At 45.7% G+C, this 25,766-nt stretch overlaps 1 protein-coding gene and 1 long non-coding RNA gene across 8 annotated transcripts in view; one reads left to right on the top strand and one right to left on the bottom strand.

Moving 5' to 3' along the window:
* The window catches only part of NR5A2 (nuclear receptor subfamily 5 group A member 2), a 90,596-nt gene extending 81,653 nt beyond the window's left edge, over positions 1-8,943 (bottom strand). Inside the window, exon 1 of one of the 4 annotated variants that reach the window (XM_080601759.1) lies at positions 8,594-8,943. In XM_080601759.1, coding sequence (XP_080457885.1) covers positions 8,594-8,657 — 64 coding nt within the window. In that variant the 5' untranslated portion in view covers positions 8,658-8,943. Of the gene's footprint in view, positions 1-100; positions 259-528; positions 748-821; positions 1,400-8,593 lie in introns of those variants that run through there. The other 3 variants (XM_080601758.1, XM_080601760.1, XM_080601761.1) reach the window with 3 other exon arrangements.
* The window catches only part of LOC308198769, a 90,951-nt gene continuing 68,899 nt past the window's right edge, over positions 3,715-25,766 (top strand). For 2 of the 4 annotated variants that reach the window (XR_013954197.1, XR_013954198.1), the window contains exon 1: positions 15,496-15,696. This is a non-coding gene — a long non-coding RNA (uncharacterized lncRNA). The other 2 variants (XR_013954195.1, XR_013954196.1) reach the window with 2 other exon arrangements.

Raw genomic sequence — 25,766 nt, 5'->3', positions numbered from 1 at the left:
GCTGGACAGGGTTCCCACCCCCGTCCCCCTCCTCCCTTCCTCCCTCCTCCTCCTCCCCCCTCTTCCCCCCGCCACAAGTGCGGAGGTGCCGAGTCAGGACCTCCAGCCCCTGGCCCGCGGGGAGGCGCTCCCGGAGCCCGGGGGCTGCGGGGCGCGGGGGGCTCCTGCGAAGGGGGGCACTGACACCGCCCTCGCAGCCAGGAAGGCAGGGCCGCGATGAGCAACACCCTCCCACGAGCACACACACGCACGAGCAGAGCACACTCGCCCCCCGCCCGCCGGTTGGGCTAGGGCTGCGGCCACCCCCACAGCCCCAGCGGAGCCCCCCTGGGCACCAGCCCGGCTGCGCCTCCCTGCCGCGGGCAGCCCCTCGGCAGCTCCCCGGGGCCGGCGGCGGCTGCGGGACCCCCGGCGCTCGCCTTCCCTGCGGGCGGGGGGCAGCGGGAACCTGCGCTCGGGGACCCCCGGCCCTTGCGGCCGCGCAGCCCTGGAATAAGCGGGCAGGAGCCGCGCTTGAGCTCGCCCTACCTAGTCTGGCTTTTCGGGGCTCCCTTCCCTAAAACTTCTTGCGAAATGTGCCGGTGCACCGTTTGCGCAAAACCCAGTGCCCTGGCGGAGCCGTGCCTCCCTTCCCCGGCCGGCACTGCTTGCCGAGCTGTCCCGGACCGCTCGTTTCGTGCCTGGGCGGCGAGAGCCGGGGGGCCCCGCGGCACGGGGGGGGCCGGGGGGCCCGGGCTGCCCGGTGACCCCGGCCGGACCCCCCCCCGGCCCCGCTGCCCTCCCGCCGGGGCGCACCGGGGCGGGCTGAGCGGCTTCTGCACCTTCTGCCGCCCGCGCTGCTTCCGTGCGCTCAGCGCCGTTGTGTGCGCTCCGAGGTGAAAACCTTCGGCGGCGAGAAGCGCTTCCGACCGAAGGCGAGGCGCGGCACTGCCCGCAACGCGGGTGCCGCGTTTCCCATCGATTGGGGCGGATTGGGTAAAAGCTGCCCCCGGTGCTGACTTGCTGAGCACTGGGGGCGATCGAAAGATGGGGCGCGGGGGGGGACCGGCCACCTGCGGCCACGGGCCCGGGCGCGCCGCGGTCCTCACGCTTTGAACCTCCCGCAGCCACCGAGCGGGAGAAGAGAGCTTCGTCTAAAGCAGCGCACATCCCGAGCCAGCCCTGCCCCGGCAGCGCTGAAATCGATTTTCTCGCTTTCTTTTCCCTCTCCGCGCAGGGTTTAGCAGTTCGGGGATGGACCCAACGCGCAGAGAGGCTGGGACCTCTCGGGGTCCTTCCCTTCTCCCGTTCCCCTCGGTGCCGGGCAGCCTCGCTCTGTACCAACGCTGTTTCTCCGCTTACAATTTCACATCCTAGCGGTTCGCCTCCAACGAGTTCTAGCGGGGCAACGTGGCGAGCCGCGGGACCGGCCGGCTGAGGGCTGGGGCCGCGAGCCGTCCGCAGGGACAGCCGGGATGCCCTCGGCTCCGGGCCGAAGCAGGTGGGGCTGAGCCCCCGCCTGGGCCCTGGGGAAGCCGCTCCCAGGTGTGCGGGCTGCGACCCCCGCTCTCCCCGCACCGCCCGCGCCCGCTCCCGGCAGCCCGGGGCGCTGAGCGTCCCCGCGGGACAGCAGCCGTCGGAGCACGGCCCCGCGGGCTCGCCGGCAGGCCTCGGCGGGTCTGCCTACCGCGCAGCGGCGGGGCGCCGTCGGGGAACCAGGTGCTCCTTTCCCTGCCGGCCCCGCTGCGTGGAGGCGCCCCGGGACTTCTGCTCCGGGAACGGCACCCGCGTTTCGGGAGAAAGCCGGGGGAGAAGAAAACCCCGAGCACGGACAGGGCAGGAGGGAGCCGCCGGAGTGGGACGGGACGGGACGAGGCGGCCGCCTGTGCCCCCGGCGGAGGGGCTCTCCCCGGCCACCCCCTCGGGTCCGGCCCTAGCCCCCGTCCCCGAGCGCTTCGCTCCCCCCCGTGGGCTCAGTGTCATTCCTCCGAGAAGGCTTTGGAGCCCGTTCAAAGTGTACATTGCAAAGCTGCTCCGCGAGCTATCGACATAGATGAAAATACTTTGGAGTGGTTATTACACATCCACGTTCCTCCGAAGTAACAGTTTAGGGCAGTACACATTATAAATGATACCTGGTCCCTGGTGGCTACATTTAATTTAACATGGAGTTCCAGCTCTCACGATTGCCTTGAGCAACCTTAATTACCCTTTCTTCTAATCTCTTCTCCATTCCTTACTAAGTTCTCCAAACTTTTTTTTTTTTTTTTAATGTGATTTCTCTCCTGAGTTTGCCTGCCCTGTTCTGACTTTGCCTGAAGGTCTTGATTGACGCGTGTAATTATAATTATAAAAGATGATGGCTCGGGGAGCCTCCAGCAGCCTTGATTAGTACAAGGATCAAGACCTGGAATATTTTATACTTCCCTATTTAAATGTATGTACATTTACATTAAAAAAACGCCGTCTAATTTTAAATAATCTGAAGCTTCTTCCACCTCTCTGATTTCAAGGCAGAGGGTTCTGTGTGATGCTATTTGAAGGCAGGCTCCTATTTCTTACAGCTTCAAAGAGGCCACACAACCCGGGCAAATTTTCCCCTAAGCAGGGACATTTCCATCTCTGAGGATCTGCTCGATGAGCACCAAACAGTACGATCCGTTCTACCTCCGTGCAGGGAAGTGCCCCGAAGAAGGTTTCATTTACCTTCCCAGCAAGCAAACTCCAGCGAGAGCTTTTTGGCGGGAGTGTTCAAGACAAACTTCGCAGAAACAAATGAAAGAAATTAATGAAAGACTGGAAAGTTTCTGTTGGGAAGTCTAAATACGACGCCAATCAAACAGACTCACAGGGAAGTCTTTAAGGAGAGAAATCTGCATCCTCTCCCCCGTCCTCTCCCACTGAGCGCTCACATGTGCAGCCCCAGAGTCAAGCTGAGCAATCGCTCCCTGAAACCAGTGGCTTCAGCCAACCTGCCCCGGCACACCGCCTGCCCCACACACGGCCCCACACACGGCCCCACACACGGCCCCACACACGGCCCCACACACCGCCCCACACACCGCCCCAGCCCCGGGGAAATGCCCCGGAGCAGGCAGCGGGGGACAGCGGGCGGCGTGCGCAGGAGCCCTCTGCAGCTGCGGCGTTTGTAATGCGTGTGCGGCAGCATCTCACACACCCCTCCCGCCCAACTTTACGAGACTGTTTATACCAGGGAATATGCATTTATCACAGGCTCTGTTCTCTTTTCTTTTCTTTTCTTTTCTTTTCTTTTCTTTTCTTTTCTTTTCTTTTCTTTTCTTTTCTTTTCTTTTCTTTTCTTTTCTTTTCTTTTCTTTTCTTTTCTTTTCTTTTCTTTTCTTTTCTTTTCTTTTCTTTTCTTTTCTTTTCTTTTCTTTTTCTTTTTCTTTTTCTTTTTCTTTTTCTTTTTTTCTTTCTCCTTTTTTCCTCCTCTCCTCTCCTCTCCTCTCCTCTCCTCTCCTCTCCTCTCCTCTCCTCTCCTCTCCTCTCCTCTCCTCTCCTCTCCTCTCCTCTCCTCTCCTCTCCTCTCCTCTCCTCTCCTCTCCTCTCCTCTCCTCTCCTCTCCTCTCCTCTCCTCTCCTCTCCTCTCCTCTCCTCTCCTCTCCTCTCCTCTCCTCTCCTCTCCTCTCCTCTCCTCTCCTCTCCTCTCCTCTCCTCTCCTCTCCTCTCCTCTCCTCTCCTCTCCTCTCCTCTCCTCTCCTCTCCTCTCCTCTCCTCCTCTTTCTCTCTCTCCCCGTGTCTTCACCCCTCCCTTGCTTCCTTGTCACAAACAGATCACCCCTACGCTACAAAGGGGAGGGTTCCCTGAACCTTTCCAAATCCCATAGCCAACGGGCTCTTCTCCTGACTTTGCCGAGGAAATGTTGTGTTTAATTCCTAGGGATTCATTTGGGTGGAGGTTGTTAGTGCCTCCGACTCAGGCTTTAGAAAATAATCTGTCCCTTCTAGAGAACTGGAAAAAACAACCCACAAAAACACACTTTATTTTTCTGCAATGTTTTTGATCCGCTGTCAGCGAAACAGAGCGGGTGCTTCGGGCTGAAATACTTTCTGTAGTAAAACGCACACCACAGAGGATCACTTTCCAAAGCCTGTTGCAATTTTTCTGCTGCGAATCATTCACTGCTGCCTTACGGAGAAGTCGATCCTCCCTGGTCCGAAGCAGAGCACATTTCCAAACAGTCAATTATTGACTGAGCAGCTATTTTTGAAGCCCGGCCGAGCTTACCGCCGCACGCTGGAATGCGCCGCTGCCTTCTAAACACCTGGCACCAAGGGGTGATGCAAAGCGCCGGGATACTCCAGAGCGAGGAGCGAGTCGGGCCAAGTGGGTGGTAAAGCATCTCCGTGATTGCCCCGCTTTTATTGCTCAGTGAGTCACCGGCGAGGTGGCGTAAGGTGGTGCAAGCCCTCCCCGCGTCCTGCCGCCTCTGCCGCCGCTGCCCCGGTGCGTGCTCCTGCCCGCGGGGACGCGGGGGGCGAGGGCCGAGGCAAGGAGCCTGCCCCGGGGCCGGGAGGCAGCGGAGGGAGGCCGGAGGCTTCCCCGGGCCGGTAGCACCGGCAGCCTTCGCCACGCGGCGGCCTTTAGGCAGGAAGGCACCCCGGGATTCAGAGACTGCTAGATTTTCTCTTTTTTTAACGACCACCGCACGCCTGCCACCGTAGGGAACGCGCGTCCTAGCCCAGCGCTGCCTGGACCTGTTGCCGCTGGCGCTGCGAAGGGGAAAACCTCGCAGGGGACGAACGCCGGGTCCCCCCCGCCCGGAGCCGAGCCGCAGCCCCGGTGCGGAGCGGTGCGGGGCGGAGGAGCAGCGCTGCCCTCCCGAGCGGCCCCTGCGCTGCGCTGCGTCCCCACAACCCGCTGCCTGGAGAGAGAATTGATTTCTGTCCTGCGCGGGCAGGCTTAAAAATGAAATTTCTTGTTTTTTTGCTCAGGCAACTGACCTTGATCTGCCGGTGGAAAAAAAAAAATATGTTTAGGGCTGCTTCTTCCCCCGCTCTCACAAATATTAATTGTGGTTTGAAACTTGGAAAACTTTATTTAAAAAAAAGTAATTTAGTAGCTGATCTTTATCATGAACATATCTCAGCTCATATATATATGTATCACACAAGATTTCTCCACTCATGAGTGTATAACCATGAAACGAACCATGGAAAGATAAAATAGCATAGTTTATACTGAGAATCTTGATAAGGATTGTGCACGTAAGCATGTCTGTTCAGCATGTGTAAGAATCTATTAATATATATTAATATCTAACGATGCATACATTAGCTATGCAATATATATGATGTACTCGGGTAGTATGTGAGTAAACTCTATGCATTAATAATCACGTGGCATGGGAAGTCGGAACGTTTTTCTCCACACTGCAGCCGAGCACAACTCTTGCTGCAGATAATTCTTCCCTTTCAACTTATATAAAGGCAGCCTGAGAGCTGGCCTTTAAATTACCCACACGGACGAGTGGCTTGTGGCGTTTTGGCAGCGTTGGAGGTTTTCCTCTGGAGACCACAGGCATCATCCTTGATATTTTGCCTCATGCATTTGGGTATTTAGACTAACTGGAAAAAATTGGGTGTAAATACTGCCAATTCTGTAAATCGCTCGTTTGCAGTATAACAATGGGAGAAGTTTTTAAGGAGAAGAAAATTGCCTAAAAGTCAAAACTAGCATCAAAATGTCCCTGTCATGAACTGCCTGTGGCCTGGGTCTTGCAGCCCTCACACGGCCAGCCCCAAACTGATCACTTCTGGGGAAGCTTTGCCCACACCATTGCTGGCCAAAATCCTCATCCAAACTTTTAAAGGAAATCTTTGCTGTCTGCTAGTCATAAGAAACTGCATTATATATGCACTCTAATAATAATAATACAGAAAAAATAAACCTTGCCAAACTCAAGAGCACTAATTATAATACTGTAAACTGCCCGAGGACATACATTAAAATTAAGATGGCAGTAAGTATTATACAAGATGAAAAGCCTCACAGTAAGAAACTGCAAGTAGATTATTTTTCCTGCTCTATAACCATTTTTTTCAAGTTAACGAAGCAGTTATTTCTGTTAAATAATCATAGCTAGTGCTTATAAAAGTTGCACAGTGTCCCTAAAGCCACTAAGAGAATCGGCTGATTAGAGGAAAAATAAAACTAGTTGAGTAGCTTTGTATTGCACAGGAATCTGGTAGAGGAAAAAATCGTGGCACTTCCATAAACATTTTCAGAAGTCCCTGTGACGATCAACATCTGGCAGATAGGATGTACTGCTAAGATAGTCTGGATTCCAGATGCCTTTTTGGCTATTTGACCATAAATCTACAAGCAGGTGTCGGCAAAGCTTAGTGCCTACTCACACTCCAGCTCCAGGCTGGCTGTGTTCGCTCTCCGAGGGGCAGCTCCAGCCCCGTTTTACTCAGTGGAGGAGCCCAATTTGCGTTCACGGGGGCTGGATTCATTCATTCACTCATTCATACCGCAGACAAAGTCATGCCAGGTGGGTGCACCCACCGGCCCCACGCTAGTGTTGCAGGTGCTCCCACCAAGGCACCTTCCAGCCTGGGCACGAGGGGCTGGGGCTGCGGAGGCCTTGCCAGGGCCCCTCCTGAGCTGCCTTGGCTTGGAGGGGAAAAAACGAGGGAGGAGTTGGGAAGGACTGGACAAAAGCGAAAGTCTGAGGTGGGATTTACCCTTAAGAACACCTGGCCCTGGTGCAGGTTGTGCTTATACCCTGGAAGGACAGCTTCTTGCTCTCCAAGAGCAAATAAGAGTAGGATCCAGCTCCTTCCTACCTGGTCCCTCCACCCTCAAGCAGAAGCCCACAGAGTGGTGCTGGTCACATTTAACCGTGAGAAGTGTGTGGTGGCCAGGTTACACACGCCGAGTTGGGTGTTTTCAGGGATGCCACCATGACCTCTGGCTGTGCGGTGACACACACGAGCAGAACCCTCCCCAGACCCAGGACACACGATTTCAGTTTCACAGGATTTAGACCTGCTTTTCCTGAGCCATGCTTAATGAATCTGATCTGATATTTCTGCAATGCAGCACACATGTGAGCATGTTTTGGAGGTATGATGACAACAGTGCTCTGATAATTTATGTCTTCTACCTATCTGTCCCTCATATCCACATGGTTTAGAGAACCCAGGCCTGCCAGTCTTTTGGAGACTATGAAAATGACATTTAACTGGTCAAATATAATAGAGAGGAGTGTCCTATTTTCCCCTCTCCAGGTGTTGCGGATGGGATACCTGATGGCACTGCCAGCGGGACCACGTGGCTCCCTACGAGGAGAGGCACCGGGATCCCACCCCAGCACACTGCCAGCCAGAGGGCGGGTGGTTGCGGGCCTGGCGGTGCAGTCCATGGGGTGTTATTCTCCTGCCATTCACTCGCAGCCCAGCAAAGCTCGCTGTGGTGTTGGACATGGTCCTTGTGCAGGAGGTGTGGGACAGGAGGAGGGAGTGAGAAGGGAGCTCCTGGGGTCTGGCTGTCTGGGGCACAGCCAGATCCCAGGTGGGAGCCCTTACACAGACACCCTCCCCTTCCTTGGGATAAGCAGCAGTTCCACCCAGGAGATCAAGATCAGGTTCCAGCTAGATTTGAGGCTATTTCCTGCAGCTGTTGCTGCGCCCTCCATCCCCACAGCCCCAGAGCCTCCCTTGATGGCGAGGTGCCCGTATCACACCCAGCATCAGGGCGAGTGCCTCGCCTGCATGCAATGACGCACTACTGGGGCAAGAGGAGGAGAGCGAGCCCAGGTGCCCACACCCGGGCCAAAGCTCCCTTCTTTCATCCTTGCCATAAACCACTGTGCCAGGCACAGCCTTGCAAAACCACGGGTGGTGGGACCTGCGGCGTGGCTGGGCGGGCTTGTACAGGCCGAGGAGCCCCCTGCTCCATGCAGGAGCAGTCTCCTTTGGCACGCCACCTCTGGCGCCGCTGGGGCTCAGCTGCAGCCACTGCAGCCCTGGCAGCACGGGGTGCAACGCTCCTCGTGCCGGCAACCGGAGCAACCCGTGCCCGCCTGCATTCCCAACGGAGAGCGGGTGCTCTTCCGTGTGCTGCTGAAAGCATTCGCTTCTTCTCTGCACTAAAGCATTAACCAACTTTCACCATCCAGCCCACCCCCACTGAATGAATATATACCTGTGGTTTTAGATATTAAAAGGCATCTGCATTTAACATCCATATTGCTTACAGAAAAAAGCATGAAAACATTCCTGAGGTTTTATTCAACAAGAACAGTCAGAACAGGAGCGATTTAAATCTGTTGATAAATTTGTGCTTTTCACAAATGTTTACACACACGATTTCATAGTTATTAGCAATTGTAATATATTAAAAATGCTACCCATTACCCAATGATATATTTGATAATCACATCTCTGGAGAAAAAAATCATTCACCCAGTCATCAGCTGCTTTCTTACGTTTTTACATTGCATCATAAAGTTCTCATTAGCCTAAAACCACGTGTAAATTAGTCAGTTTTGTTTCCTTGCCCAATCATAATGTTTTTTTTCAGTTTGGGCAGCCTCAAGTTTAATATATGTATGCAGAGTCATCAAAACAGAAAACTGTTACTTACCGACTGATGTAAGTCCATGTTTTATAGATTCCTGTATGATGGCCGTGTGAGAACTAGAAGACATTATTAAGTGTAAATATACAGTACCCTTGGGTGCAAGGTGTACAGCATTGAGTACGGAAGGGGTGCAGCCTGTAAACTTTTCTGGCCTTGAGACCCAGGCTATAATAACCTTCAGTGAAAGTCGGCGTGATGAACAACAACAAAAAAATTATCCAAGAATTCAGAAAGTAACAAGCGTGTCTTTCAGTGGACTCTGTACTTTTTCCAGCATTAGTGACCTGCTGTAAACCATGTATCCCATTTCATGATAGTCTCTAATCAGAAGAATTGGAACTTGTGATAGGTTTGGCCCCGTCACGTGATTTTGTACAGCTTGATAAGAGGACCCTGTTATAAAGTGACAGCAAAAGAGATAAGAACTCTTGGCAGATAATGGCAGAGAAATGATTAACCTGGAATGGAGAGGTGCTATGAAGCCCAGAGAGTGGAAGGTTGTAAAGTTGTAGGGTCATAAGATCATACTGAGTGGATGAAAAGCCATACCAATGTAAGTGTAATGACTATAAACTCAGACTTGTGACCTGTCTTCCTGATGTCATCACCTCTTTGCACAGTGGACAGCAAGCACGGTTGTTTTGGCTTCTGTAAACACTCTTTGGATGGCAAAGCAAGCAAGCATTAATTCCTTAAAGGAGGCTTGAGAATGTGCCTGGGATTCAGCGCCCTGAGTGACAGCAGGAGCGAACCTCTGCTGGAGGCTTTGTCAGACAGAATCACTTTATTGCCCCCGTCCTCGGGCTGGAGACAAGCCCCAGGTTGTGGCTGTTCAGTTAAAGGTGTACGCTGTTCTCTCAGCAAAGCAGGAGCTTAACAGCATGGCTAAACACCGATACCCCAGGATTAAGGTACACAGACAGCACTGTGTTCACCCCTAAGGCTGCTGAGGGACGAAGCGCACTCCCAGCACGTCAGAGGGCTGCCAAGGGTTGTTCTGCAAGCGCTGGGCAGAGCGGCGGGCAGCTGCACTGGGTTCTCAGCTCGGCTGTGGGCGCGCCGGGCCACGGGGCGCTTTCACGGCCACGGAGGAAGAGGTGCCATGGGGGTAGCCCAGCCCTCCGGGGCTCCCTGCGGCCGTGGGGCCCCTCCTGGGCGCATTGCGGTGCCCGCAGCGGTCGCTGCAGCCTGGAGTCTGAAGCCTGTAGGCGCTTCCTGAGAGCAGGCTCGCGCCTGAGTGCTCAGACGATATTTGATATTTCAAGTCTCTTGAAAAAGAGAGAAGTTATCCCACTGTGGGCTGGATCTGAAGCCTCTTGAAGTCTGCAGGAGTTTTTCTCTTGAAATTTGTGGAGGGCTGTAAAGCAGCATATGCTCTTTTATATACTTTCTCGTGATGGTTACACTTTGATGATAAAGTGGCAGGCGGGTTACTGAGGGCTCACACTGAGCACCCTCTCAGGCTTCTCCCAGTCAGGCCTGAGCAGGCCTCATAACGGGGTTGAAGTGGCAAACCCCAGAGCAACTTGTGAGGCTTGGGCATTATGGCCTGGAGCCCTGAAGTACCAGCGGTCTGTCTGTGCAGTGCTGGCCCTCTCTACAGCCCCCCAGCGAGGGTGGCAGGCTATGGAGGGAAGGCCTCATTTTCCAAATTCTTATTGAACAACTGCACGTGAGTTTTGCATGCTTTATTTACCATGCCGGAGTGTACAATTCAGACACTTACTTGTTCACTCAAATGAGTGCCAGTCATAAATATTCACTGTTTATGGTACATGCTGCAAGTGAAATCATACAGACCTATGCACCAAAAACTTCCAGAAGTCAGGTTTCTCTTCCTCCTTTTTATAGTTGTAAAGTGAGCAAACTGTACCCAACTGCCTCTCAACAATGCTGTGAATTATTGACTTGTAATGTTTGTGAAATGCTTTAAAAGTAGAAGCATGCAATGCTCGTGTATCTTCCTATTTCTTACAGGAAAAAAATAATTTGCAAATCAGGTGAAACAGATACTATGAGTGTTTTTTCAGGGTCACTGATAATTTTATCTAATTAGATTGACTGAAAGCTGGAAGCCAGCTTTTACAACAGTTTTGATATAAACCTAAGGAATTTGTCTCTCTGTCTATTCTATTTCATTTGATCATCAAATAGGTCTTAAATTCTATTCATAAAAAATATGAACAATGATTTATTCCATCAGAAACAAACAAAACCACGTGTCTTTCAGAATGGGAGAGAAAATAGAAAGGCAGTGCTGCAAGTGATACTGAGGCTAGAAACTTTCTACTGTGTCATTGGAGACATTGCTGGAGCACTGCTGGCCCATATACAAGGGCTTCTATAAAGGAATCTGCCGTATGTGGGGGAGAGAGATACTAAATCATAGGAAATATAAAGAAACTTCATGCTTTTGGCTTCAAATTCTGTCATTCCTTTCCTTTCTTGCATCAGTATCAAATGTCAGGGTCACTTAAAAATGTTCCTTTTTTCCTTTCTGATACTTTGTCACCATGGATAGAAGAATGTGTATGCCAGGTGCACAACCAGACAGACTTTCTTTGCCTCTCTTTGTACCTGGTCCAGTGGTGGAAAATAAACTCGTAGGAAAACTCCAGGACAATCTATATCAGCCCATGATCCAGCACCTCTGTATATTTAGCAGTGATATGTTTGGGCTTCAGCTGAAAAAGGATGTGTGTAATGAGGCATATTTGTCTCACTGAAATAAAATACTTGTGTTTATGGCGGAATACTTTGCTTGATCAGTAATTGAGAACTGTAGCCTTTTCACGTGGAAGTCTCTGGTAAAGAAGCCACTGGTCTTGCTGGGATCAGCTTTTCCTAACTGGGGCTGCAACATCATGAACTCATTTTATATCTCTGTGTTTTTCAGGTATTTTATTTTAATTATTTACTTCTAATTATTTACTTTTGATTATTCTATTCTATTTTTATTTTCATCTGGAAAGGGTGAAACAAGGCTTTTGGAAGGTAGTGTTATTATTTCACATGTGCTTTTCTCTCTGTTTTTTCATGAAGATAGGTAATTGAAAACCATTTACTGTCTTTTTTTTTTTTTTGCCAGTTCTTGTATGATGAAATTGTCCCTTGTTTGTCCCTCAGACAAATGTCCCTCAAAGAAAATGTACCTGATTTCAAAAGCTTGGCAACAATCCCTCCTTTGACTCTTGCACATCAAATTGTTTTGCAACCATTTACAACAAAAATGGAATTAGAAGGAATTTCTCCTCTCATGGACATTTTCATAAATGGCATTTAATCTTGGCATGTGAGGATGGTGAGAAACAAGCTCTGGAAGTGGCTTGACAAATGAACAGAGACCTTTTCAAAGAGCGTTAATCCCTAGCTTGTCCATGTTGGTGTAAGTTTGGTGAGGTCCGTCAGTTTTCCTTGGCATTTTGGATGTAGCTTTTCTGAATCCAGGATGTTCCTCTTTGCCTTTCTATGGCACCTCAAAGTATTGTCAACTTTATTATCAGTACTTTTCAGCAAAGCTAAACTTTCAGCACAGCACACATCAAACGAGTGACAGAATCCTTGTGAAAGTCCAGGGAAAACGTGGCATTGACCCTGGCGTGGCACCTACAGGCCCCAGCTATTTTCTGCTCCTGAGAGTAGGCCAGTTGGTTTCAGCTGGAGCTTTGGTTAAGTGGAAAGGGATTTACAAACTCTATTCTATTGCTCTTCAAAAACTTTCCTTCATTTCAGTCATTCTGATAGTCTTCCTGATCTATCACGTTCCAAGTTATTTTGGATGTTTCAGTGTATTTTCTCCACCTTCATTAATTTTATTTTATTTTACATGTGCAAAACTGTGGCATTGAAAATACAGTCATATGCCTTTTCCCCAGTAGTTCTGTAAAAGAAATTAAGAGAATCTGATCTATCTGTTGATCTTCACCTTCTGGGGTTTTCAGTGAAGTAATTATAGTACTGAAATGTAAAATTTCTCGTTTATTAAATTATTTCCACCAGTTGATTCTCAGTTACTCTTTGGTCATACGGTATGACTACACTATTCAATGTCTTGCTTCTTTCATTTTCTTATACTATACTATAAATATACATTTCTTATATATAGTATATTTCTTATTCTATTCCCTCTTATATAAATCATGTTATGCTTATCACCTCGATAACAGAATGTAACGGCATTAAAATACATTTTGGTATGTGCTATACCTTACACGTGATTTTCAGCATATTCAAATTCAACTCTGGTGAACAGAAGCATGGTAAGTTCTTTGTGGGTTTTCCTTGATCACATCAATCTCTTTGAACGTTTTAGTCTCTTATATCCTTCTGTTCTCTGGTTGGATGAACACAATGCAGTAGAAACCATATTTGGTGAGGCATAATAAACTGTAGAAATTATAAAATTATTTCCTCTGATTTTTTCCTGCTAATTACTTACAGAAAGTTATTTCAGTGAATATTTCTGCTAATAAATTAATATCCAGAGTAGGAGGTAAATGCAGACATTTTAAAGTACTTTCTTAGTGCAAATGAGCAATCCAGAAGCCTTCAGGAGTGCTTGGGAAGAAAACTCAGTTCTTTGCAGAACAAAACATACAGTTGTGGGTCACAGAAGTCCTCCTTTGGCCTTAACTGAAGGACTAGTGTTTCGGTGGGGCATAGATTTAGTGCTGGCTCTCTGCATCGGAGAAAATCAAACTTTTTCTTGGTGTGAGAAGAGCTATCCAGACAAGTTTTATCTGTCTGTCTGTCTGCCTGTCTATCTATGTAAGCAGCTTCAATTTTACTTTCTTGTCCACCTCCTTTCCTTCAATAATCTAACCTATTGGCATACAAAGAAAAAAGATATTAATTAGTTACAGAACCTTTTCAAAGCTTATCTAGGAGATATTTACTAGAAATAGGAGCAGAGTATTTGACTATGTGAGAAAAGAACAGATTTCTGTGAAACAGGCAGGGGGAAATGACTTCCATGTACTGACCAGTAACAGGTGTTGTGAACACATCCATCATAGCACTCAGGAGCAGAAAGCAGTTTCTCTTTAGAGCATTATTAATAAAATATCAAGAATACGTTATTTTGGAAGGAGGAGAGGAGAAAAAGTCTTAAACTGGATGTTAAATGGTACTTAAAATCTTTTGAATTTGGTAGCTAAATTCTCTGTTTTTTCAAGATAACGTACATATGTGCAGGGATGACACAGTTACCCCCCCCCCAAAACAAACAAACAAACAAACAAACAAAACCCACCTCCCCCCCCCCCAGAAAAACCCAACCCCCAACATCTTCACTTGAGGCAGGATGGAAGTTCTAAGTCTTGCTTCAGGTGACTACATCCCAAGAGACCCTGAGTGCTCTGATGACTCTCACCAGTTTCCAGCTCTGAAGGGAGCTGCACGTGTGCTACACCTCACACTGCCTGGCCTTGCTTGAGGCCGTGGAGTACGCCTGAGCTGAATGCAAATGGAAAGTGAAAGACAGCAAAAGCAAGCCGGTCAGTGGCATTTTGTGTCTAAGCAGAGGGTGGTCTCCTGCTGAAACCAGGAGCTGGAGGATGTCTGGGGGCTGATGAGAACGCATGCTGGATGGGCCAGACTCGCGCTGGAGGGAGGAGGAATCAGGGCTTGGTGCTGGCATGATGGTGTGGATTGGGTGCAGATGAGAGCTCTCACTTCTTTCTATCTTCCCAACAAGCAAGTGCAGAAGTTGTTCCATTTTCAAAGCTGACTTTCATTGGGAAGTATGCTGGACAGGAGAAACAAATTGGGGCAAAGGCCATTGAGAAATAACGATTTCTGATCATTTTATTAATAACTATGAGAAATGTAGCACCTGGCAAGAGAGATAAGTGGATTTTCCTAAGCCCTGTTATAGCCAGGTAAATATTGCTCTGGTTTATGGCACTAATAATTAAACAGCACACTAGTCTTTCTCTTGACAATTTAAAATTTAAGGTAGTTGTTTTCTGGAGGCATATGCTGAAATGTGAGCACCAGTAACTACTTTAGATGTAAGCTTCATAGTAGAATATCCTATCTATTCCATCCAGCAGATATATTTCACAAGCATATATAGCACTGCAGAAACACAGCTTTTTCATTGTCTTCCAAGTCATCTAGGTACCACTTTTGATACATATAGCAGTTCTTGAAATACATAACAAATAGACTTAGGATCTGAGAAATATTTCATTCCTTCAAGGACATAGTCTGCCTAGTGCAATTACATGAAGAATAGATTAGTATAACATATTAATTAATACTTTTATATCTTTTAATAGAACGTGCCCAGAGTTTGTTAGACAGTATACTTACTTTATTTTAGAAGCATAGAAGACAATACAAAATGCAAATGACTCTGGAATTTAGGTGTCTACATTTCTGGGGAGAACAGGAGCACGTGGGATTTCTGAGGAGCCCTGCCTTTCAGGGAGCAGCTCTAACTCAGGCCATTAGTGCATCTGCCATGACACATATAAATCTCTTCGGTCACTCTGTTTGCACAATGCTCAGACCAAATTCTTTGTCTTAAACTGGGCTTCTGGGTACTTCTACCACATCCTTAATAACTGTAAATTCACGTTAATCTCATGCTACTGCTGTTGTTCATGCTTTCCTTTAATCACCACTGCATATTCTCCCACTAGACTGAAGTGTTTTCCTGTGGTGCAGACAACAGCGTGCACAATTAAGTTGGAGACCTGATCATGACCGCTGGAAAATACTGTTTTACAAACAAATATATACATATATACACAGTAAGAAAAAAATAGTAGAGTAATTGTGGAAGGATGATTAAAAATAAGTTTTTGTCAGAGCCTGGAAGGCACTAATAGGCTGTAATGGCCCTCACCTAGATCGTGATGAGCCTCACCTGGGCCCCCACTCATGGGCCATAGGTCCATTAAGCCCTAGCCTGGGGCCTCAGAATCTTTCCTGAGCTGTTCTGGATGTGGACCTGTTCCTGAATTATTTGTATTTTTCTGTTTTGACTGCAGACCTAGCCTTATTCTACTCTGCTTTGATCTGATGACTGCTGGAGACTCTGTAGGACTTGCCACTGCTCTGCTCAACCAGCTCCTGTGCTGTGGGACTGCGCTCTGTTGGTGAGTTCTCTACCCAGTCTATATTGTGGCTGCCTTTGGTTCTTAGTTTGCTGTTGTTTATGGTGCAGCTGTCCTTTGTTGCTCCCTGATAGCTTTTGTACCATGAAATTACTGTCTCAAGTTCATCTAAGATTCACCAGTTGAAAAACATAGCGGTTTATGCAAGAAATGTCTACCCTACTGTTCTTTTTCCTGTAATGCCCAATAGGAGTTCTGGTTTAGAAAGGAAGGAGAAAACAAACAACCAAACAAAAAAAAAAAACACAAACCCTCAGGGCAAGGTTCAGTGTTTAGGGCTGAACTTAAGTCAGTGAAGCAAGTGCTATATATTAGATAAATGTATCTTTTTGAATTTCTAGATTATCTATCAACTTTATCATAACGATGCAGACATTCTTCATCCTGAGGATTGATCGTACTTTTATGCAGCAGATGGTGTTCTCTTACATATTAGAGAGGCCTTTACTATTCTTTTTTTACTTCAGTCAGATAAGTCTCGTGAATAAAGTCAGCAGTGATTGCATCCACTATTCCCCATTCTGTTCTTCCTGCCACAGATCTTTTGTAGGAGCTCTCCTCATCCCTTTGTGGACTGGACATATAACATAGTTATACGCACATAACTGCCTATAAGTTTTGGGCCCCTTGCTACGAGAAGGACGTCAAGGTGCTCGAGAGAGTCCAGAGAAGGGCGACGAAGCTGGTGAGGGGTCTGGAGAACAAGTCTTAGGAGGAGCAGCTGAGGGAGCTGGGGTTGTTCAGCCTGGACTTCTCCAGGCTGAGGCTCAGGGGAGACCTCATCGCTCTCTATAGGTACCTTAAAGGAGGCTGTAGAGAGGTGGGGGTTGGTCTGTTCTCCCACGTGCCTGGTGACAGGACGAGGGGGAATGGGCTAAAGTTGCACCAGGGGAGGTTTAGGTTGGATGTTAGGAAGAACTTCTTTACTGAAAGGGTTGTTAGGCACTGGAATGGACTGCCCAGGGAAGTGGTTGAGTCACCATCCCTGGAGGTCTTTAAGAGACGTTTAGATGTAGCCCTTAGTGATATGGTTTAGTGTAGGACTTGTTAGTATTAGGCAAGAGATTGGACTGGGTGATCTTGGAGGTCTCTTCCAACCTAGATGATTCTGTGATTCTGTGTCTATAACGAAGCACATGGACTTGTGCTTTATTAGAGCTTGGTGGGAGTTGTGTGTGCTTTTCAGTTGAAATGTGAAGGCTTTTCGACTGGCAGTCAGATGGTCTCTCTTGGGATTCTGCCTTTTGATGTATAGTTTTGCTTCCCTCGTAGTAAAATAAAAAAGCCACTTTTGCTCTCATAGCTCATGGTGAATGGTAGTTAAGAATACACACTTTTCCTTCTGTGGCATCTACACAGAATCCCACTGACCTTCTCAAGATCTTTCTTGTGAAAAGCTTGTGCCAGCTGGTTGCAATGTGAGCCTTTTTAGCTGCTTGCTTTCACCTGGAAGCGGGGGAGAGAACCTCTCTGGGTGAGAGGTTAGAGAAGGTCTGGACATGTAAAATGGGTAGCTGAAGCCTGTTCCTGAAAAATAACTGCTGTAACTTGGGTTACCATTAACTTACTGCCATGTTTGGCACTTGTACATCAGTTCATGGGAGGTAATGACTGAACAATAATTATTGATTTTTCATTTCACATTAACGGTGTGGAAATTTCTGAATCTGTTAGTGAGGCTAGGATGCCATTGTCGACGTTCCTGTTTTGCTGTAAAAGAAGTGTCATCTTTTCTACCTGCACCCTTATATTTCTTATGTTCAGAAGTTGTACAGAATTCTCTTATTACGGCGTCAAAGTTTCACAATCTATAAAATGCACAAAAATTTGAAATAAATTTCAGTCCTGAAGCAAATATCCATTAAGCTTAAAATAAATAAATGCATTAGATCAGTTATTTACCCAAAGCATACTGAGACAAATGACAAACACTGAATGACAGAAGAGAGATGGAATGGTGTGGAAGTTTTCTGACTCAATATCAGTATTCAGGCAAATGAAGAGAGGCAGTGGCTTCAGCTGGTGGAAATCCAAACAAGCTTTATCACTTTCTTTATTAAAAAAAAAACAAAAAAACACACACACACAAAAAAAAAACCAATAAACTAGAATCCTTTCCTAACTTATCCTGGTGAGAGCTGCTTTAGCGAACTCACTGACGTTTTAGTTGTATAAAATATTGGGAATGGACAAGAGCTGAGACTTTGTTTTGAAGTTTCAAAAGTTTGGGAAATACACTAATTTTGCAGCAAACTAGGATTTTGGAAGGAAGTCAAACATTTCTGTATCACATCTCCTATAGTATCATTAGACTTAAGAAACTAGCAAAATTCAACTGGAATTGTAGCTCAAAATGTTTCCACAACAAGAATAAAAGTATGTTTTGTTACTTCAAACACAAACATATTTATCTCTTGCTTCTTTGTTCTGTTACTGTCTGATCTTATTCCCTTCCTCCCTTTTGGCTTCAGATACCATTTTTCTCTTTTTGCCTGGTCCTCTGCAGTCTTCTGTTGTGGACATATTTCCTCTGGCTGCTGCTTCCCATATATCTTTGAAATCTTATTTTGGCACCCACACTAAGCACCTTGTGAAATACAGTTGTTGAGGTTGTTTAGCGTTTTCCCATGTTAGGCCTTTGTATTGCTTGCAGTAATAGCACTGCTGCTGTAACTAGAAATGCTTCCTTTGTATAAAAATGGGGTACAGTAAATATTCTTCATATACAGTACTAAAACAACAGCCTAAAGCTGTACTCCTTTGCATCATCTTCTTTGGAAGAATAAGGATTGTTTCTAACCTTTGAGCTTGCACTCTATTTCTTCACTGCCTTTAATAGTGTTCTTTACTTCAATTGCAGCACGGTGGTTGGATTCCCGTGGTTTTGTTCTGCTGGAAGGTTGCAACCCACAATATTGCTTCAGTTACCAAGTCCATCTGACACTAGATGCTGGGGGCTGCCAGGGCCCCATTCCTGCTCTGCTCCATGCTGAAAACAGCCACATGTGGAAAGGTCATCTTGCAGGGAGAATAGTTCTCTGAGAAGAACAGTTCACGAAGCTCTAAACTCCCACATAGACAGGCCCTGTTCTAGTTTGAAAAACAAAACAAACTAACCAAAAAGCTCTAGCTCTGCTTTATCATAGATTCTTATGGGATTTTAAGCTAATCCCGATCCTGTTGCAAAAGATTGTTTGAGGAAAAGCTTTAGTTCAAGCAGCCATGTCAATATGTCTGATTGCCTCGTACATGTGAGGTAACTTGGTAACATCAGAAGTGAATACAAATTTTTGGTACTTGGAAGGGATTCGTTGTGTTGAATTCCATAAGAAAGATCTTTGAGCGGGTATTATTTCTTATGTGAAGCATCTTCTACACCTTGATTGCTATAAAAATAACTGATACCACTTCAGTATGACCATCCTACTCAAAATGTAAGCATCCTGGAATTTCCACGTCTGATTCTGCCAAACCATCTTTAAGTTTAGATGACTAGAAAATGCAAGTTAAAATGTTGAAGAGAAACCTGAGTCTTTGGTGCAAGACCTCTGTGTGCACAGGGGAATTCAGAGACCTGTCGGTTTCACCGGTTGTACCTGTAAGCCTGCAGCTTTCTCCTTATAGAAAGTGGAAAGAACTAGCTTTAAAGCAGACAGGCCCGAGTGGCTGGATAGTAAATGAGATGATCCTCACTTTACAGAATCACAGAATGGCTGAGGTTGGAAGGGACCTCTGCAGATCATCTAGTCCAACCCCCCTGCCAGGCAGGGTCACCTAGAGCTCATTGCACAGGATTGCATCCAGGTGGATTTATCTTATTTGATTTTGTTACCCACAGTGTTGAAAGCTGTCTGCAATGTATGGTACTTTGTACTCCTCCTTAAGCCTCAATTGCTTTTATACCATTGTTCTGAGAAGCCATTTAGAGAATTTTGAATCACTGTGATGATAGGACTCAGTCCTAGAGTCACTCCAAAGCACAAAGGCCCTATTGTCCTACCAGTTTCCTGAAGAGTAGTAAAGGAGAGTTTGCTACTTGCTGTTTTGTGAGTGGTTCATCACATGTTTTAAGCATGCCATGCAAGAAGAGAATCCTTAACAACCACCTAACTTAGCGATGAAGCCTACTTGGCACTCCTATACAGTGTGAACCTGCCTTTAGATCAGGCACCACTAATAGTATACATTTATTCACAGCAAGTGTAATTTCCAGGGTCATCCACCTGCTTCGTAACTGGGAGCACAGATGTTCGAGTAAGGAGCTAGATTTTACTAGATACATTATTGGTTTTATTATGTCCTAATGGTCTTCACAAAAATTTGCACCAATTTTTGTGCAAGGTATGATGTTAATTCATGGTAGCATTATTGGCAGATGTATTTCTATTGACATTTTAGTAGAAACAAGGTGAATTGTTATCATTCTGGCTGACACAATGGAAGTATGTTTGAATGCTGAGTTGTACTGACTTATCGACGTTTACCTAAGTGCTTTATCATCATCACAGCTTTAGTTTTATCCATCCTGTAACTGTTTAAACAGGATAACCATAACAACAGAAGGGGAAATTCACTGAACTATAACACAAATCTTTGGGATCAGAACAACATTTTAAAAAGAGACTAATAGAACTAGTTTGGCTGATTACGTTTCTGCTGGACTGAAGTGCTCGGCTTTTCCCTCCATTTTAAATGGGATGAAGTGTCATTAGCTGAAATTCAGCAGATAACATGTTAGAGTGAAATGGTGGTGAGGAGAAAGCCTTTTGCTTCTTACCTTAGCAATCTGAACATCAGTAGAGCGCCGCTCCACCTCATGCTTCTTGAATGACTGGGCAGAGATATCCCTTGAGTACCTAAGGAAGCAGCCTTCCTCCCACTGTCTGTACATGCCATCAATTATCCGTTTTAGGAGGAAGACAGGAGGCACGTGTGTTCTTACAGGCAATTGCATCATGTTCTGTGGACTCTTATGTTTCTTATTCTTCATATTCTGTAGTCAGTTTGTTTTTGTTACTTTAGTTCACCTTCTATTATTTGTAGTAATCGAATGAAATCAAATCTTTACTGATGTTCAGAAAAAAACAGTGTGAGGCAATGCTGCTAGCATTAATGTCAGCAGTCTGTAGAAAAAGCATTTAGCTCTGTTTATAGGGAGGAACTATAGTGTAGTAGAGTTTCCTGTACATCTGTGCTAAAGTGGAGCATATCTCATCCTAGTGAGGAAAGTGCAACATATGAAGCTATTAGAGAGGACCTGTAATATGGAGTAGAAAAAATGTCCAGATGAATGCACAAAAATCCCTTTATCATGCTGGTATTTGTGTTGACGCAAGCTATCTTATCCAAGCTGTCTTGATGGGCTGCCCTACCAATATAAATACAATGAGAAGACCGAGTAGTCTATTGAGCTGTTATGTAGCATGCACTGAAGCTCATCTGAAGTGTCAAAAATGTGTTTGATTATGTGATGTGATTTGTTTTACTCGGAAAAAACACCTCAGATGAAATGTATAACATGCACAAAGCAATGCAATCTTTTGTCTATCTTAAGGTGGTTAGAATGCTGTTGGTGAGCTCTAACCAACATTTCAAATCATGATTTCACAGAATGCTACTAATATTTTGAGACAAAAACATCACACCTGAGATCAGTGTTCCACTGTCAGATGAGACTGTTACATGTCCAATCTGTCCATAAGGTGGTTGTGCAATGCCAGTTAATCGCTTCAGGTAGTGCAATTCAAGAGTTTTGTTAAGTCAGTATTGAGTTGATTCATGCTTGCTGAAGATCTAGTCCAAGGTTCATAAAACATCGAAATACGAGATAACAGGTACCACAGAAATGCAAAATATCAATGAGATAAACAGATGAAAACTGTCTTTGATTTTTACTGATGAAAAAACCACAGAAGTCTGAAACAAAGTCTTATGCACGCTGGAATTTGCAGTGACTTCTAGGTTTTGGTGTCTGTTCTGTGTTTGCAATACAAATGCTTAATTCAACTCTATCCAGTATCTAGTAATTCACTTGAATTTGGAAACCTTGGTCACAGAGCTTGGGAGCCAGATTGGGAATGACATGCATTTGAACTGTCAGGTAGTGAATGACCGGCACTGAGTAAAAGTGACCCATGTTGTGAAGCTTTAGGGTGCTATTACCTTTGGAAAAAGTACCTACTGACAGTATTCCTAAAATACTAACTTTCTGAGGCATAAAGATCTGTCCTTTGGAATATTCTTGAATAAAGCATAAGGTAATTCCTGTTCCAGGCATTATGTATGTGCTCCCCACAGTGAAAAATGTGTGTCCTTGGGCCTGGTGGGACAAATTCTTCCCTTGGTTACATGAGAGAAAGTGCAGAGTAAAGATACTCTCTTGCTGAGTTTCTTCAGTGCTCAGTGATGCAAATGAGAGCTGAATTCATCCCACTGCCTGTATCTGGTGTTTTGCATAGAAATGCTCACTGTGCTGAAACACTCGAATTTGCAAGAATGTGTCTGTGTAAACCACTTCCAATTTTAATTTTTGAGCCATGCGCAAGAGACTCCAGGGAACAGTGTGTACTGTCAGCAGAAGTTATCTTTCTGATGAATCAGGCACATTGTTTGTACCCCTGCATTTGATAGACATGTTGTAATAAGGTCCTGAACTGCTTACTGTGTCTTTATGTACCTTCCCTCTCAGCAGTTGTAACTATTGTGCTGCTTGACCTATATTAATGGTACTACAAACAACAAGTTTAACCATTAACTTGAGAGCCCTGTTTAAATGGATTTTGCCAGGATATGAGAACTGAAGATTTAAGGAGGTAAAAATTAAAAAGAGGACTACCCAATGCAAAGCTTTTTCAGTGCTTACTGAGCTGATGTGGAGAGTGGGAAGGAGTTCAAAGTTCTAATAAAACCTAAAGCCATTATTGCAGACTGAACAAGTAATGTCATTCAATGTATGGAAGAGCAGTATCTTAGATGTTTTGTTTGTTAATAACCTGTGGATTTTATCTGTTTGGTTATTCCAATGAGGCGTGCTTGCTGTTATCTATATCCACACATGCTCTGTAGCAAGAGAGGAATACACAGAAGGGGGGGGCTATATTGCCTGCTGCTGCTAACTGGGAAAAGGGAGGCTGGTTCTCAGCTGCTTGGGGGGAGAAGGTGAAAGCTAGAGAGTCCAAGTGAAAGGAGACAGTGTCAGAAGATGAGTGCTTTATACTGAAGGAGCGGTCTGATTTAGCTTGATTTAGGTGAGTTGCGTTTCAGGAACCTGAGTTCTTCATGCAGTGTGAATTCTAGGCTGCTTAATAAAAGCCAGAAAGCATTTCTGATGCCTATGATTGTTGTCTCAGGAATAAGCAACTGTGCTGATCTGGGGTAACTGGCACCATGGGTACATAAAGCCAGTGGTGAATGTGTGATGGTTCAGTATCTGCTGTGATCTGTGCCTTCATGGAAAAGTGATTCCCTGTGCCTCTGAGGTCACTGACATCAGTGGTTTTTGACTGAGGTCCTTAATGGGTGGGCATTCAAAAGTTTTAAGCGTTATGCTCTGGGATGCCTTGCAGGAAGCTTTGTCTTTCCTGATATAGCTGCTTCATCTAATGCACGCAGGCATTTAAATCTGCTACTGTTCTCATTGGGTTATCTTGTTTGGATGGGACTTCACTACTCTGTCTATACAGACCGTATGTAGGTGTCTTGTGCAATCAAACCGTGTGTGTCCTGCTGGGGCCTGATAACTGACAGTGCCAGAAAGATGTGCTTCAGCTAAAAGTAGCAGTTGATACTCGTAAGTAAAAAAAAATGGTTATGGTTCATTCTCTGCAGCTCAGCTGTTCTGATGCATTGTTACAGCTCTGAATTAAGAATTGGGTAGCCCTGTGCACAGAGCAAAGGAGTCTAAATGAAAATTCCACCTGCTTCTCTGAGAGACTCCTGCAAGAACTATCACTGAGAAACAGATTTTTTTTATTTTTTTTGTTAAATGTGAAGTACAGCAAAACATGCAGTTAGTCCTTATTCCTCTGAAGCTAAACTGGGATGTGTAGAATTCTGTCTCGCCACTAATACAGATATCTGGCTGAAATGGGTAAACTGAGACAAATGTGTCATCCTGTCTTAGGAGATGTTAACCGAGATGTTAACTCTTTGGGCCTTGGTTTGAAGGTTGTAAACAGCTTGGTAAACACTTAAACCACAAAAAGCTTTGTCACAGGAAGGGAAGCACTGAGCAGGTTTGTCACCATGTAGCAACATGTAAGCCAAGTCAGTGAGAGGAGCCCAAGACCAGTGACTTCCTCGTCTGTACTGGATTCCTAAAGGAAGGCACGAAGCCACCCTGACTAGGAAGTGAGCTCGATTAGAGTCAACAGGAAAAAACAGAAACATTGGGAGCAAACAAAAGCACGGCTCTGCCAACAGAGTTGTTCTTGCCTCTACTTTTCTGCAGTTGTATGTTTTTCTTCAGATGCCAGTAATTCCCATGGTGTTTGCGTTTAAGCAAATTAAATTGGTAAAAGCCCATGCATAGGTGATTTCTAAGGGTTATTTCTGCTTACATTAACTTATCTTATTCCTGAAATTCTAAAGAAGCAAGTTTAGCTGAGGGAAAGCAGTTTTACAGTGTGTCCATATACAAAGCTACGTTAATTTCTTAATGTGGATTAGCAGCCATGGTTTGACCCAGAGCAGCTATGGGAGATGGCCAGGCCCCTGTGGCTGCTGCTCCTCTCTTCTTGTCTCAGTCTATTCCTTCAGCTCACGAAACAGCTATGTTCAGAACGAGGGCACAGCACGGTGATTTAATTCTGAACATTAACTTTTGTTCTAGCAGCTGTGCTGGCTGGCACTCATGCAAGGAAACGTAGCATTTACCACTGTATTGGTACAACTGTATGATTTTTATTTTGCTTTGAGCCTAATGGCACGTTCCGGCTTGTAATCATGAGAGGGCCTGGCAGATGAGCTTTTGAACTGCCTGCTTGACTGCAGCCCTGGTGAACAGCTCCCTACAGCTTTGTGTGCTCAAGGGAGCTTGCAAGTCACCGGAGTCTTCTCCTGGTGACTTTAGGTACGGAGGCTTGCTTGCTAGTTTCAAGTCTCTCATTCAGGTGTTTGTGTGTTAGAGAAGGAAGGGAAAACTCTGAAGTTAAATAAACTTCATATTTCTGCCCCTCATTTGCCACTTTTCAGATGTGAGAAATGAACAAAATGTAGCTGCAAAGTGACCTGTATGTATATGGACAGGAGTTTAAATTGAAGCGTTGTACTTCATGGCCTGTTAGAGCATGCAAAGCAATTGTCTGCCAAGAGGAGTATTTGGGGACCAGGTGATGAGAAACTGACACAACAGAGCTTAACTTGTTACTTTTTCTATTTTAGTCTGTCCTGCATTAAGTCATTCTCTCTATCATGCAGCAGTCATGATGGGATAGCATCTTTTAGTATCTTGATGCTTTCTGTGCTAAAAGGTTAGTGTGAGCTGTCCTGAGAGAATTTTCTCTCATATCAGAGCTATAAACCTTATCTCAGTAAATAGAATAAAGCTGGCTAATGATCACCAACTTTATTTTCTTTTCTTTCAGGGGATAGGTTTGAAAAGATAGTAATTTTTTTCAGCAATACAAAAAACATCTTAGAGAAAATAGTCTTCATTACATATCAGTAAAGATAAGTAGTCTTTTTTAGGCTACTTATCACTACTGTTCTCATGTAAAGAGTGCAAGTATGGCGTGTGTAGCTACTAGGTGGACAGTTTGAGCATTTGTGTCTTGAGCCTACGCTCTTGTTACATATGCAGACCTCCTGTGGAAGAGAGTGGAAGTCCTGCATGTCTTAGGACTGTGATTATTTTTGTTTTAACTGAAGACCTCTCAGAAGATTAACTCATTAGAACCATCAGGGAGAAATGGGAACAACTTGTGTTCATTATGTGGCTCTTCTGAAATGGAGGGTTGCCAGCTGGAGACAGCCTTATGTATGTACAGAATTGCAGCTGGGAGGATAATCTAAACTCCTTAAAAGCATCTAGATGGTGCTTGTATTTATTGCAA

This window comes from Anser brachyrhynchus (assembly GCF_964034855.1).
Source record: "Anser brachyrhynchus genome assembly, chromosome: 8".
Lineage (NCBI taxonomy): Eukaryota > Metazoa > Chordata > Aves > Anseriformes > Anatidae > Anser > Anser brachyrhynchus.
Note: the sequence above shows the minus strand (reverse complement) of the source record. Positions and strands in the feature narration are given on the sequence as shown.